Raw genomic sequence first — 13,288 nt, 5'->3', positions numbered from 1 at the left:
AGTTTGAAAAACACTGAGATAAACAGGGAAGAAACCATACCCTAATCAAGGAGAAAGTTGTGCCCCCACCAAGACTGGCAGGGCAAGCTACTCTCTATAAACAGCCAGAAAACCCCACTCCCCCTCGCCCTGATGATGTTACCTAGCCTGGTAAGCAAACATCTACAAGAAACCAACCAAGCTCAGAGAGCCCCCAAAACCCCACAGTTCAGTCCTGAGCTGCACATATTCTCTTCTCGTGGCACGTATTACTATTTAGTAATCCAAACGAGAAACATTCCAGCCCATTAGATTTTTATCAGGAAACAGGGCGGATGAGACATTGAGGAGCTGTTTGTTCTTGCATTATTTTTATCCTCCTCTGCCACATGGCAATTTCCCCAATCTCTTGTATTATGCATGGTTGAGCTGGGTTGATTGGAAAACCAGCGCCATATTCGGAAAGGCTCTAGTTTTGCTCGGTCATCATAATACAAGTTTGAGCAAGCTATAGCAGTGTTCACTGATTATTTTTTGATTGTTTTCATTGAGCAGGCAACAAGTTCTGGAAGGCCTAGTGTCAATGCATGACAAACAGGATTTTGGTTGAATGCAAATAACTAAATGCAAACCTTTTAATTGCATGATTGTTGAGACTTGGGGATGTCAGTACTGGAGAAATCAGTCCAATTTTTTGAGAAGATGAGGGGTTCTTCGAGAGGTTAGTGGATGTTCTAACCTTCTGCCATTTCTTGCCCCCCCCCAAACCTGAAAAATTCCAGGGAATGTCAATGTCTGGAGCTCCTGGGCAGAGCTAAAAGAGAAATTATTATATACACAAAGCTTGATAATCCCAGTTATAAGCACCCTTTCCTAAATGCTTTATTTTCACAAGCATCTCTCCTTTCTCTTTTCTCCAGAGGCATTCTCCTGGCTTCCATTTCGAGTCCTCATCCAGCTTCTCTAGGCTGGCCAGCATCTTCCCACAATCCCGTATGATGAAAAGTAACCAAGGATCTCTGCTAGATATGCAACAACCATCGGGTACCATTGTACATATCTTCCTTAACAACCGACATAAACTTGGACAAGGTAAGGAGATGACTTTTCAGCAATGTTCTTCTGATTGCTTGACAGTATGCCAAAGGGTCCCCAAAGGCCCTATGATGGGGGAAGTCTAGCCAGGCCAGTTCTTCACAACTTTTGACCCTCCAGGTATTTTGGAGGACAGCCAGTCCAGGCCTTGCGCAAGGACCATGCTGCGGAGGCTGATAGAAACTGTACGCCAGGACATACGAATTAGATGCAGTGTTTCAGAAACAAACTACTATAAGGGCCTCCAAAGCACATGAACAGAGCACATGTCTGCAACTCTTTAAAGCAAAGACACAGATTATTTACAGAGCTGTAGAAGATGCTACATTTATGCTCCTATGCGTTCCTAGGGCCCTTTCCTGAAATTGCCCAGCCTGTAGCATTTGGGTGGCAAGAATTATGCTATGCCATCTCCAGGATTCCTGCCCTCTTTAAGAGACACAATATTAATGGCACTACTAACCTAGCTTCTATGAAACTAGGTTAGGACTGGCCAGCCCCAAAGGACTTTTCCACAACCTTTGCAGAGAATCCACTGCTGATTCTTTAATACCCAGTTAATAACAAGAGGCCTCTTACAGTTGTTTTTGTAATTGTGCTTATTTTTACATACTTCATCTTAGGGAGAAAGATTACATTTTAAATAATAATTATCTTAAATATCTTGGGTTGCTAGAAAAGATGGGATGGAGCCATTTCTCCATTTGTCAAGGGTAAATAGCTTTTTTTTTTTTACTGGCCATGCCCTCCTTGGTAGCCATTTTGTGAGCATGCCATGACATCTTCTCAGCATCCCAGATATGTTTCTTGGTCTACAAAGGTTGGAGACCCCTACTTTAGCATCCTTCTATTTCTTCTTTGAAATTTAACATGGTATAATGTAGCAAGTGAAGTGAATGCAGGACTTGGGACCAAGGGAACCCAAGTTCATGTCCAACTCAGCAACGGGGCTTCTTAACTAGTCATTTTTTCAGCCCAACCCCATTCACAAGGTTGTTGTGGTGAAGGTAAAATGAGGAGGTTTCCACATGCATCCCCTGAGCTTCCAGAGGAAAAGCAAAATAAAATATAAACATAACTATGTAAAATAAATTGATTCTCCAGCCAATCTTACGTTTTGTGAACTAACATGCACAAAGGTGGCAGTATATATATAACAATATCTATGTGTCACTTGGGAGAAGGTTCCTTCAGGTTAATTAGATCCCTGGACATACGAAGCCCAGTCCTAAAAATACTTGTGAATACCAACACAGAAGGTCCCTATGTCCCAACATCCAGATTTGATAGTTGCATGAACCACATCTTAAGTTTTGATAGCTGAAACCAAGGGAAAAACCTGGGAGATTCCGAAGTTACAAAAGCCACTTGGCCCAAAGTCAGCAGTCCATGGACCTTCCACGTGGCCTGCAAAATCTTTAAAGCCTTTGATTTAAGGCCAACTAATCTTGCAAGGTTTTGACTTACTGAAGGCATGTTGGCGATGGAGACTTGAATATTCACCTGAACTATCATGGGATAACATTTGTCTCAAGTGGAATGCTTCATGTCTCAGAGCAAGAAATCTCCACCCGCTGCAAAGTCTTCAAACCTCAGTTCACACACGAAGACAGCATCAAAGCGGTTTCTAACTGATTTGCTTTGGTACATTTTAAAAAAACCTTGCAAATGAATAGCACATTTCTCATGCATTGTGCTGCACTTTTCAAGGGCTAAGGAGGGGCTTCTTGAGTCCAAGATGTTTTTTCTTTTTCTCCCCTCTTTCCAAATGGGAACAAAAATATTGTGATGTTAACTGGCGTATTATGAATTGGCTGGCCCATAGCCAAAGGGCTCAAATGTCTTAGAAGTCACTGAATGGAAGAGTGGTGGACTCACTTCTAGGCATCCAAGCTTTCTGGCCAGAGAAGAGCCAGCAAATGAATAGATTAATATCAGAAAAGGACATGGAGAGAGAAGGGCCAATACTTCAGAATTAGAAGTATGGTGGTTAGTAACAATAGAAGGAAAGCATTCTGCATATATCTAGAATACGTTCTTTAACTCCAGGCTATAAAATGTGTTTGAGTGGTCTTTTGGGAGTTTATTTTCATACTAGCCATCTCTAGCTGGTGGAAAATGAAGGCAGTTATACCACTGAGTAAGGCAGTCGCCACAGAAGACAATCCAGGGGAAGGAGGGTTGTTGACTGATCCCACACAAATACATTGATATTTTGTAACCTGGTTGACCCCTTTGTCAAGTGGAAAAGAGGGCTTGTCCTCTGCCTTGCTGAGAGAAGTCATGGCTTGTTCTCCTACATTGGCCTCCAGCCTATCCTGCTTCTGGTTCCCCAAATGCCAAATCAGCATCCATGAGCTTTGTTTCAGCTGTTTACAGAGGGCCAAAAAGTCCTTTGGATGGCAATCAATCAATTATATTCCTTGTTTGACAGATTTCTCTGGCATGGCTAGGCCACAGACTTTGAGCTGTTATGACTGACCTGACATAAAAGTCATTTTAAAAAATCATTTTGGCACCAAACATCTCTAAAGATAAGTTCTGCTGAATTTCATGAGGCTTACTTTTGTGTAGACATATATGGGGTTGTGAAAGAATAGCATGTCATGGGGGAAACATCAAGAATTAAGAGCTTTTCGTTAATGATCTGAACTCTTGGATTCTTCCCATAGGATGTGCTTTGTACCACTAAACAACCAACCTCTAGACTTTAACATCCTTTTTGCCCAGATTCAAAATTATTCTGGATACAGGTGTAACCATTTCTAGGTTTCTTCCCATCCAGCAGTACCCCCACCTTATTCTAAATTTAGACATGTTCCATGAGAGGTGAAAGCAAAGATTCACAACCCAGTTCACAGCATCTAGTGTCTTCTAGAGTCATCCAACCATTGATGTGCCAAAATAATAGTAATGTGGGCAGGCTTCAGAGCGCCTTAATGATGACTGGATGAGGCTAGGAAGATGTTCTAAGTCACTAGTGAGAGAAATCGCCATTGGGTGGAAAGACTGTGGCCACTAGATATCTGTTTCTGATATCTAACACTTCCACCCCATTCCCCCACCCATTCTTTATTCTAGTATGCATTTCAAATGGAAAAACCTACTCGCATGGAGAATCGTGGCATCCGTACCTCCAGTTCTATGGAATAGTGGAGTGCGTCTTATGTACCTGCAATGTCACCAAGCACGAATGTAAAGCAATTACTTGCCCCCTTCAGTATCCCTGTGAACAGCCAGAGAAAATTGAAGGGAAATGCTGCAGAGTTTGTCCAGGTAGGTTGACAATGTCTTGCTGGATTGTTGGGGGCCACGTGGTGGATAGAGCAGAAACAATGATTGGGTGCAAGAAAATGGCAGAAGATACTCCAACACACAACCTTCACTCTGTTGCTGATACCTTCCTCTCCCCCAGGTAGCAAACTGTAGGAGTCAGCTCTTACTAGAGGTCTAAAATGATCTCTTGCAAAGGAGGGTTGAAATTAGGCCAAGTGGCTCTCTTCTGCTCTGAAAGCTGATACTCAGGAAAATAACGTATTCATGGAGGTGTTCTAGCATCGCTGGTTTCTTTATTATTATTACTGCAAGTTTGCAAATTAAAACAAAAACAAAGAAACTAAAATAAAATATAAAAAGGACCAACCGAAGCAGTACTGCTGGAACTACTGACTCAATGTGCAGTCACTTTGTAAGGCAAAGGCAGTCAAGAACTCTCTGCCCTCCACATTCAGAAGCCAGCCAGGCTGGAATTGACTGTAATTTCAATATTTATGGAACAGGACCAACCCCTGCACTTCAAGGCAGCAAGCAAGCTGAAGATATGCTTGTTCTCCAAGACAGGGGAATGGCTCAAAGACTCAGGAAGAATGGTGGCCTCACTCTGCCTCATTAGAGAGCTGATTGACCACCATGCTATTGTGCTTCTTCCAAGAATATAGATGGCATTTTAAAGAAAAAAATGGTATATTGTAATGTTTGGAATCAGAATCTGAAAAGATGCAGGAATACTATGATGATGTGTAATTGTCAGTCTTCCAAGGTAGACCAAACTTGGAAACCAAAGATAGGCAAGCTTATACTACTTTGACTATAACGTTATAGTAAGAGAATCTTGCAAATTTGATTGTGCTTCCCCCTTCCCCATTTTATCTTCATGAGAGCTAGGGAGGGCCACGCCTGAGACACCGCCTCAAATTATATTTCTGTCTCGGACTCAAATTTCTTTTATCTGACCGTTGTCTTGGTTGCGGCTCTTCCTCCTGTTCCTCAAGGTTATTCCTTCTTCCCATTATAGTAACTCAGGTGACAAAGGAACTACAAACCTGTGTACAGCCCCTGAGAATACATCCCATTGAATACAATGGGGTTTCCTTTGGAGCAAAATGCAACAATAGAGGTGAGATAGAATAGATTCCTAAAATATGGCCATCGCTTGTTTCTCTTGCAGAAGAAATTGAAAGTCAGCTCCCTGAAGATCAAGGCTATTTCTGTGGCGAGGAGACGCTTCCAGTCTATGAAGCTGTTTTCAACACGGAGGGAGAAACCATCCAAAAAATAGCCTTGGAAAATAATGAAACTTCGCAAGTGGAGATCCACACGTGGACTATTCAGAGAGGTGCTGAATTCTTTCTTTTTCCAAGATTAAGGCCATGAGGAAGAGAGGAAATCAAGTCTTGGGGCCACTGGGGCAGGTCGGCCATGGTGTGTGCTCGAGGTTGTAAAAGTGCTCCTGATCCAAAAAGATTAGGAGCGCTTGGCAACGGTTTCAGTGATTACATTATGAAAAACAATTTTAAAAAAAGTTCGCTGCAGAAGAAGGGCACCGTCCAAAATTCACTGAGTATATTTACAGAACTATTTGCAAACATTTTTGTAAATATGAGTTTCATTTCTTTCTTTTAATTATTATTTTGGAACCCTCCCCATTTGTTTTAGCGCATGGGTTGGTTCATTTGTTTTACCCACACTTAATTACTCGGTGGCTTTAAACAATCATTATTTCTCATACAAAATATTGGGGGGGAGGGGGGAATCCTGCCATCAACGCCACCATCTTTTAGGAGGTATTCCTCTGACATCACAAAGAGGAAGGCTCTCGAGATTTTATTTCAGTACTCCATATTCTATCCAAAGACTGATTTAATGAAGCAACAGTTTCTCCAGTTGCAGTTTGCAGATGACGATGCAAAACCCCTGAAAAAGGAGTCACTATTCCACCTCACATTCTTCTGGTTGACTTGGGCTTAGTCTCACCGTGAGGCAGTACCAGATTTGCCCCATCTGGGTTCAGAAGTGAAGCAGGGTTGGGCTGGCTAGTTTCTGAACTGATAATGACCAGGAAATAGCAGGGCTGTAGGCCAAGCTGGAAAGTTTTTTAAAAAGAGCCCCCAAAAGTCAAAGGCAAAAACTTCTGTATTGCTGCCAAGAAAAAGAGTTGAGCTCAACTCAAGGGCATCTTTAAGTTTTACCTGTACCTCTGTATACTTGTTTGGAATCCATTAAACTCAGAAGGATTTAATTTGGAATAAAATGCACTGGATTATGTTCAATCACTCTGGAATTTGATTTCTCTTGCTCCTGAGTTTTACATGCTTGTAGCATAAAATATGTGTATTGTTCTTCTCCTGCTCAGTCCCTCCACTGGATAAAGTATTTGCCCCAAAGAATGGATGTTTTATAGCAAATTAGTGATTAAAGCTCACTGTTGAAATGAGGAGGAGATCCTTGAGCTGCAGGCCAAAAATGGACTCCTGGAGTCTTTTCATCAGCCCCTCCAGTTCCCCCCTGCCCCCAAAAATAGGGCTGTTAAATTCTGGCTGCAAACCATGGAACAGCATTAGCTGTTTGTTGGTAGAAAACAATAAAAACAGATGTGAGGCCTTTGCCTGGATTGTATCACCTGAGCCAAGCCAACTCTTGAACTCCCAACCCCAAACACCCACCAGAAACCTTGCCCAACTCACGTCTGTGATGTTGATGCCTTGGAGGTTTTTTTACCTATGGTTGTCCTTGATGCTCCTGCAGAGAAAGATAAATCAGGTTAGAAGTCCAGACAACGATTCCAGGCCATGCGACATTTCAGTCTAGCTGCTTTAAGGTGGTGCGTTCCTCCACACTTTGAAACACCTTGTGGAGACTTGGTCCAAACCACTGCAGAAATCTAAAGATTTCTGCACAATTTTGCCCATCGGGAGTCAGTTCACTGGTGGATCACCTAGGTAGTTGAACATAAGTGCTGAAAACCAGAAGTTGGTTCCTAACTGCTTGTATTCTTCTAATGACTTTGCAACAGGTATCCTGAGCCACTTCAATACTGAGACATTGTCCAAGGAGGAATTCAGACAACTGTCACACTTCAGGCAGTTCACAAGGACGACTCTGAGTAAGTAAAACCTTATTCTGATGTCTTTTAATCTCTTCATCAGATTAAAGGCACTCTTTTCCCTGAGACATTTGGATTTAATAATTCTGGAATGTAATGTGGTCAAGAACCAGCACTTTAAACAAATCAACTGACCTTTTTGGTTTCAAGTTACAGCTTGGCTGTAGCCAAAAAATTCCAGGACCACAGTTTTGGAAGACATTCTCATCCTCATTTCATTAGTGTGAATCAAAGGGTTGTTTGTACAATCAATTATCCTAGAAAAACAATTCCTTGATTCTCTTTGGCCTCTGATTTGTTTACATGGATGCTGGAAGACTCAAAATCTGAAGTGGACTGAGAGTCAAGTGTTAAAACCAGGCACTCTTTTTCAGCCTGTCTCTTTTTAATTCTCAGAACCTTTGAGAAGTCATAGTTTCTCCAAGAACAAATGGGTAACCCCAGCAAGAGAGAGTCAGCATTTCTTTATCCATTACCCTTAAATTACAATTTGGGGTTGTTGTGTTCTTGGTAGGTATGCCAACCCCACTAGCTTCCATTGTGTATTTGTGCTATTAAAAAGAGCATCCTGCTGTCCATACCATCTTTCAAATCCTTCCATATTTGGGAAGTTTATAGAGGGGAAAGGGAACAATAAGATCATATACAGTACATTCACAAGGGATTGCTCCTGTGCAAGTCAGTGTGCAGAGAAGAATGTACCAAAAGATTGGGCTATCCTGTCTTTTCTGTTCATCAAAGGGGAAGCATATTCTTCATTGCTCCACCTGTTTCTCGCAATGTGGCCATGTGAATACAGATTCTATATGTGCAGACTTGCTTCTTCCCCCAGCCTTGTCTCATAGTCAGAATCTCTGCAGATCCCATAATCAAAGATTTTTGACTTCATGCCTAATTTGGCAATTCCTTTCACAAATGCATATCCACCCCTTCTCTATACGTCATTGTTGCTGAGCTGAGAGAAGGGGCTGAATTTCTAAATAACTGGTGCATAGTTCTTTCATTAATAGCATACCTGTGAGAAGTAGAAACTGTTTTGATCACCTAGCAGGAATACCTTCTCCAGAACTTCTGCCAGATAGTTGTATCTCCTTCCAGAATACTGTAAATTGGGGTTGGAGAACATCTGGCCTAATCCAGTCCACCAGGTGGCCCATGGGGTCTTCAGTGAAAGCTCTTTCCTCAGGTTCTGCCATCTCCAAAAGATGAAGATGCAAGATGTTTAAGGTTACCAGATATCGCACCTGGAAGATTGGCCAAGAAAGTTCTTCCCTGAACTGGATGATACCATTGTGGGAAAGGTTGAGTTTTGAATCTTCCTCCATGACATCACCCAGTCCTGCAAAGCTGAGTTAGAGGAAGGATCTGCCATTCTGGTCTCCTTTTGGGCTATAAGGGGCCAGGAGCACCAGTAAGGCATTTCTCCTCTCTCAATATTCCCAGGTTTTAGCTTTCTTTTTGAACTGAAAAACAGTATTCCATGGCTATGGTTCTTCTTTTTGCTGAAGGAGGAAGAATAAGAGCTTATTTTACATTAGAGGTGTGATGATGGTGATGGTGATGATGATGATGACGATGATGACGACAATGATTGGTACTTCTGTAAATATAGGAGAAGTTAGCTGCCTTTAAAAATATATATCTCAGTATTCTGAACCTCCTTTTGGCATTGATGGGCCTGGTGTGGTACCTATTCAGTTTGCATTCACCACCTGAGTTTGCAGTTAACAAAACTGATTGCTTCCTTTGTGGATGTGAATCCTTATTCAGGTTGGAATCGGGAAGTTTTCAGATGCATGAGCCAGTAAAGGCCAGATGTTTTTGGAATGTAAAGCTCATAGAGAAGTACATGAAAACACGAAAACTCATCGATCCAGATCCACATGCAAACGATTCCAAATATCCTGCACACCGTGCTGTAATTTTCATTTCCGTCTTGAAATTGCGCATTGCTTTTAAAAAAATTATTTTGTTTCTTTTAGGTCAGTGGAGAATATTCAGTGAGGGAGAAGCTCAGATCAACCAAATATGTGAAAATCAAGAGTGCAGGACTGAACTGCAAGATCTGGTGAAGGTGTTGTATCTTGATAAATCCAAACAGGACCACTGTTGAGGAGGCACTGGAGAAGGAAGGAGCGAGAAAACAGATGGATCTGCAGCGGGACTGTGGGTTTATTTTGCTTGTCTTGATTGATGGTGCCCTAGAAAGAAAAAGAAAAAGAAAAGGAAAGGAAGGAAGGAAGGAAGGAAGGAAGGAAGGAAGGAAGGAAGGAAGGAAGGAAGGAAGGAAGGAAGGAAGGAAGGAAGGAAGGAAGGGCCTACAATGCAAATCAGTATTCATCTCATGTCCAGCATATCTTGCTGCTCTGTGCATAGATCTGTGCTAGTCCTTTAAATATCTCTACAGCAAAGGTGGCTCTTTGTTATTGGCAAAACAGGAAGGAAGGACATGGATTCCTGCAAAGGTCATTGTCTAAAGCTGGTGGGGGGTGGTAGGTGAGGGTCCCACTATTTTGGAGGGAGCCCAAAGGCCACTGTGGGGAAGGTGCAGATATAAAATCGGTGGAGCCACAGTAAGGTAGGACCAAGATTCTTTTTTTCCCTAGAATTTGAGAAAGGATTTTTTTATATTTTAAAACTACATTAAGCCTGTTACCAGCTCACACTAGATGTGATCTTCAGATGTAAAATTGCAAGAAACAAAAAATCAGTAGAGTCCTCTGAGGGATTTCCAAGGAGGAAAAAACTACTTTCGCTCTGAGCCACTACGTTATCCACCCATCTTAATGAACTTTTTGGACAACCTGATGATCAGGAAAAAGCCCAGGACAGAGCACTAGCAAAGGCTGCATCTGCTCTACTGAAAGCAAGTCTTGAAATGATGATTCAAGACTTGAATGCCCCATGCCCAAACTGGAAAAGAAGACCTCACAACAGTATTTCCAGGGCAGCTGCCTTTTCCCCCCACTGTGCAACGGCTCTTGAGGTGTGATGAGAATTAGTTCCAGGCTATCTTGTTTCTATTTGAGACACACACACACACCCATTTTCCCATTATTTTTTCCCATCTTTTTCTTGCCATGAGGAAGGAAAGATGGAACAGTTGCACAATGCCTTGGGAGGGGTAGCCCAAAGTGTGCTTGAGAAGAAGCAAGGGGAGCTTGAATCAGAGAGCCACGGAGTATCTGAAGATGGCCTGTGCCAAATCTTTTGGCCTTCTTGGGGAAGGCTGAGGCTAGAAGAGATGCATTGACCTTGGCAGAAGCTCTCAACTCCTTTCTTCAGCTTTAGTTCCATTTTTGAAATGCTGTGAATCATGCAGGCAAAAATCACCACGGAATTCGGGTAGGAGGGAGGGAAATTGGGTCTAGGGGGGCACATACTTCTTGCAGGCTATTGGCTGCTTATCCCTGCTATCAACTATGGTTGCAAACCCTGGTGGTTGGTTTCACACTCCACATCCCCCATGAGAGTTAGGATATGCTCCATGCCTTAAAGAGAAGACACACCATACTCCAAGGTGAGCATGGGTTCCGTGTTGTTCCTTGTTTTTTTAAGAAAGAACAATGGAACCCCAAGGGGGCAGAGGTGGAAATGGGAGGGTGGTGCAGCCAGGATGTCATCCGCTGCTGCCACGTCTCCAGTGATCTCTTTTATCAAAGGAAAATTAAAAGAACGTGATGCTCCCCGGCTGCAGTGGAGCAGAACTGCTAAGCAATGCTTTTCAGCTGTGGAATCTTAAGTTGGAACCATCACATCCTGGTTGTGTTGCCACTGCAAAACCAGCTTGCATGGGAAGTGTTCTACGAAGATAGCCAGTCTGGCTGGTCCCTGGCTCAACAGCTGAGTTCACACAACCCCCTAGAAAGCTCAGCTCAAATGGGGTGAAGGCCTTTGCAGTTTAGCATATTGTGGGGATCCACTCATGGTTAGCAGGTTGGGTCAACCTGATTATCGCACTGAGCTTGGTTTATTGGTTCAGGCAATGTGAAGGCAGAAATTGTGTTTCGTCAGTCTGGGGTTGGGGTTAAATGTGTTGTGTGAACTTAGGGTTTGGGTTGTGTAAGCCAGTGTTTCTCAACCTTGGCAAGTTTAAGACGGGTGGACTCCGACTCCCAGAATTCCCCAGGGAGCATGCTTTAAGACGGGTGGACTTCGACTCCCAGAATTCCCCAGGCAGCATGCTTTAAGATGAGTGGACTTCGACTCCCAGAATTCCCCAGGGAGCATGCTTTAAGACGGGTGGACTTCGACTCCCAGAATTCCCCAGGCAGCATGCTTTAAGATGAGTGGACTTCGACTCCCAGAATTCCCCAGGCAGCATGCTTTAAGATGGGTGGACTTCGACTCCCAGAATTCCCCAGGCAGCATACTTTAAGATGGGTGGACATCGACTCCCAAAATTCCCCAGGCAGCATGCTTTAAGATGGGTGGACATCGACTCCCAGAATTCCCCAGGCAGCATGCTTTAAGATGGGTGGACTTCGACTCCCAAAATTCCCCAGTTAGCGAACAGACCCTTCCTCTTTTAACTTAATGAGCATGTAGGTCTTTGGATGTAACGCAGTGTCTCTCTTTCTGAAATCTATCGCTGTGGGAAGGGGCACGGGTTGAGAAGTGTACAGTACTTTTGTTATATTTTATTAATTTTCTGAAGGAAAGATAAATAACTTTTTGCATCTGTGATGAGATATGTGGGATATAGGCTGTGTATTTATTTGTATAATAACTTCTCTCTTTTTTTAAGGACAAGGAAAAATCAGTGTAGCATGTTTGCTTAACATTAACCAAGACACATTCTAGCCAGGCTGGGTTGGGTGGTTCCCATTTCCACCCCCCACTTTTCCCAAGACACATACTTGTAACCATTATTTATACATGTGTTTTATCTCTTTTATAAATTAATAAACTTGAATTGTTCCAAACAGACTTTTCCTTTCATTGAATGGGCAGTTTTCTTGCTGTGTCGCTTGCACTTGGTTTAAGAATGTGAAAAAGAGCCAGACAGTCTTTGAGGAAGGGGGAAAAAGAATAGTTTGCAAACTTTGGGCTGAAAGCCGGATATCGTATTCTCCAATTGACTTGGGGTTACCCCAATGAGGAGCAGGACCTAAAGAAAAGTATTCACAGAGATTACAAGTGATATAATCCTTGTGAACCATTTCACACTTCACACCAAGCACGAGAATTATGTGGTTAGCATGTTCTCTCCTGCTGAAATCCAGGCACCTCAATGTGAAATGCTAGAAAGTGAGCATCAAAAGGTTTATCTTCTTCCTAATACACTACCTTTCTATGCGCAAAGAGCTTTTTGCAATGAAGCCTGGGAACCACCAGTACCACAATCTGAAGTCCTTCCTTCCTGGGACGATGATGCCACGTTCTGCCACCTGCTCAAACTGCTGAAAGCTTGTTGAAGCAGATGATTTTGGCTGGTTTGCAAACCACAATCCAAGCTCAGCACAGCAGCCAAATTGTAAGCCCTTTTTTCAGCTCCGGATGGCAAAATGCTTACTGAACTAACTTAATTCATTCCTTTTGCCCAATACCAGCCTTTGAAAATGGCTGATTCAGCATAAGCAGGATGTGTATGGGGAAACCCCAGGGATTGGCAGCCACCACACAAAGGTTCTCTTTTTGGAATAAGGTTTTAGGCTTTTACGAAAACAAAGACTTGTTCTACATCACTGAAGAGCAATGGGGTCAAGCTATTAAAAGTAGGGGAAAAATTGGCTCCAGTTACAACAGCTACTTTTCCACGTGGGTTGATAGTCTAGACCAATGTTTCTCAACCTTGGCAACTTGAAGATGTGTGGACTTCAACTCCCAGAA

The 13,288-nt window shown here is 42.8% G+C and overlaps 1 protein-coding gene across 1 annotated transcript in view; it reads left to right on the top strand.

Moving 5' to 3' along the window:
• Positions 1-12,375, top strand: part of CHRDL1 (chordin like 1) — a 41,757-nt gene extending 29,382 nt beyond the window's left edge. Inside the window, exons 8-12 of the mRNA XM_007432064.3 lie at positions 900-1,071; positions 4,156-4,350; positions 5,522-5,689; positions 7,367-7,456; positions 9,439-12,375. Of these exons, the coding sequence (XP_007432126.1) occupies positions 900-1,071; positions 4,156-4,350; positions 5,522-5,689; positions 7,367-7,456; positions 9,439-9,569 (756 nt within the window). The 3' untranslated portion in view covers positions 9,570-12,375. The remainder of the gene's footprint in view (positions 1-899; positions 1,072-4,155; positions 4,351-5,521; positions 5,690-7,366; positions 7,457-9,438) is intronic.
• Positions 12,376-13,288: the final 913 nt, after the last annotated feature.

Source organism: Python bivittatus, unplaced genomic scaffold, assembly GCF_059951505.1.
Source record: "Python bivittatus isolate LINGU-HERP-01145 unplaced genomic scaffold, Pbiv_v1 ctg000790_np1212, whole genome shotgun sequence".
NCBI classification, from domain to species: Eukaryota; Metazoa; Chordata; class Lepidosauria; order Squamata; family Pythonidae; genus Python; species Python bivittatus.
This window is presented reverse-complemented; position numbering and strand designations above follow the sequence as displayed.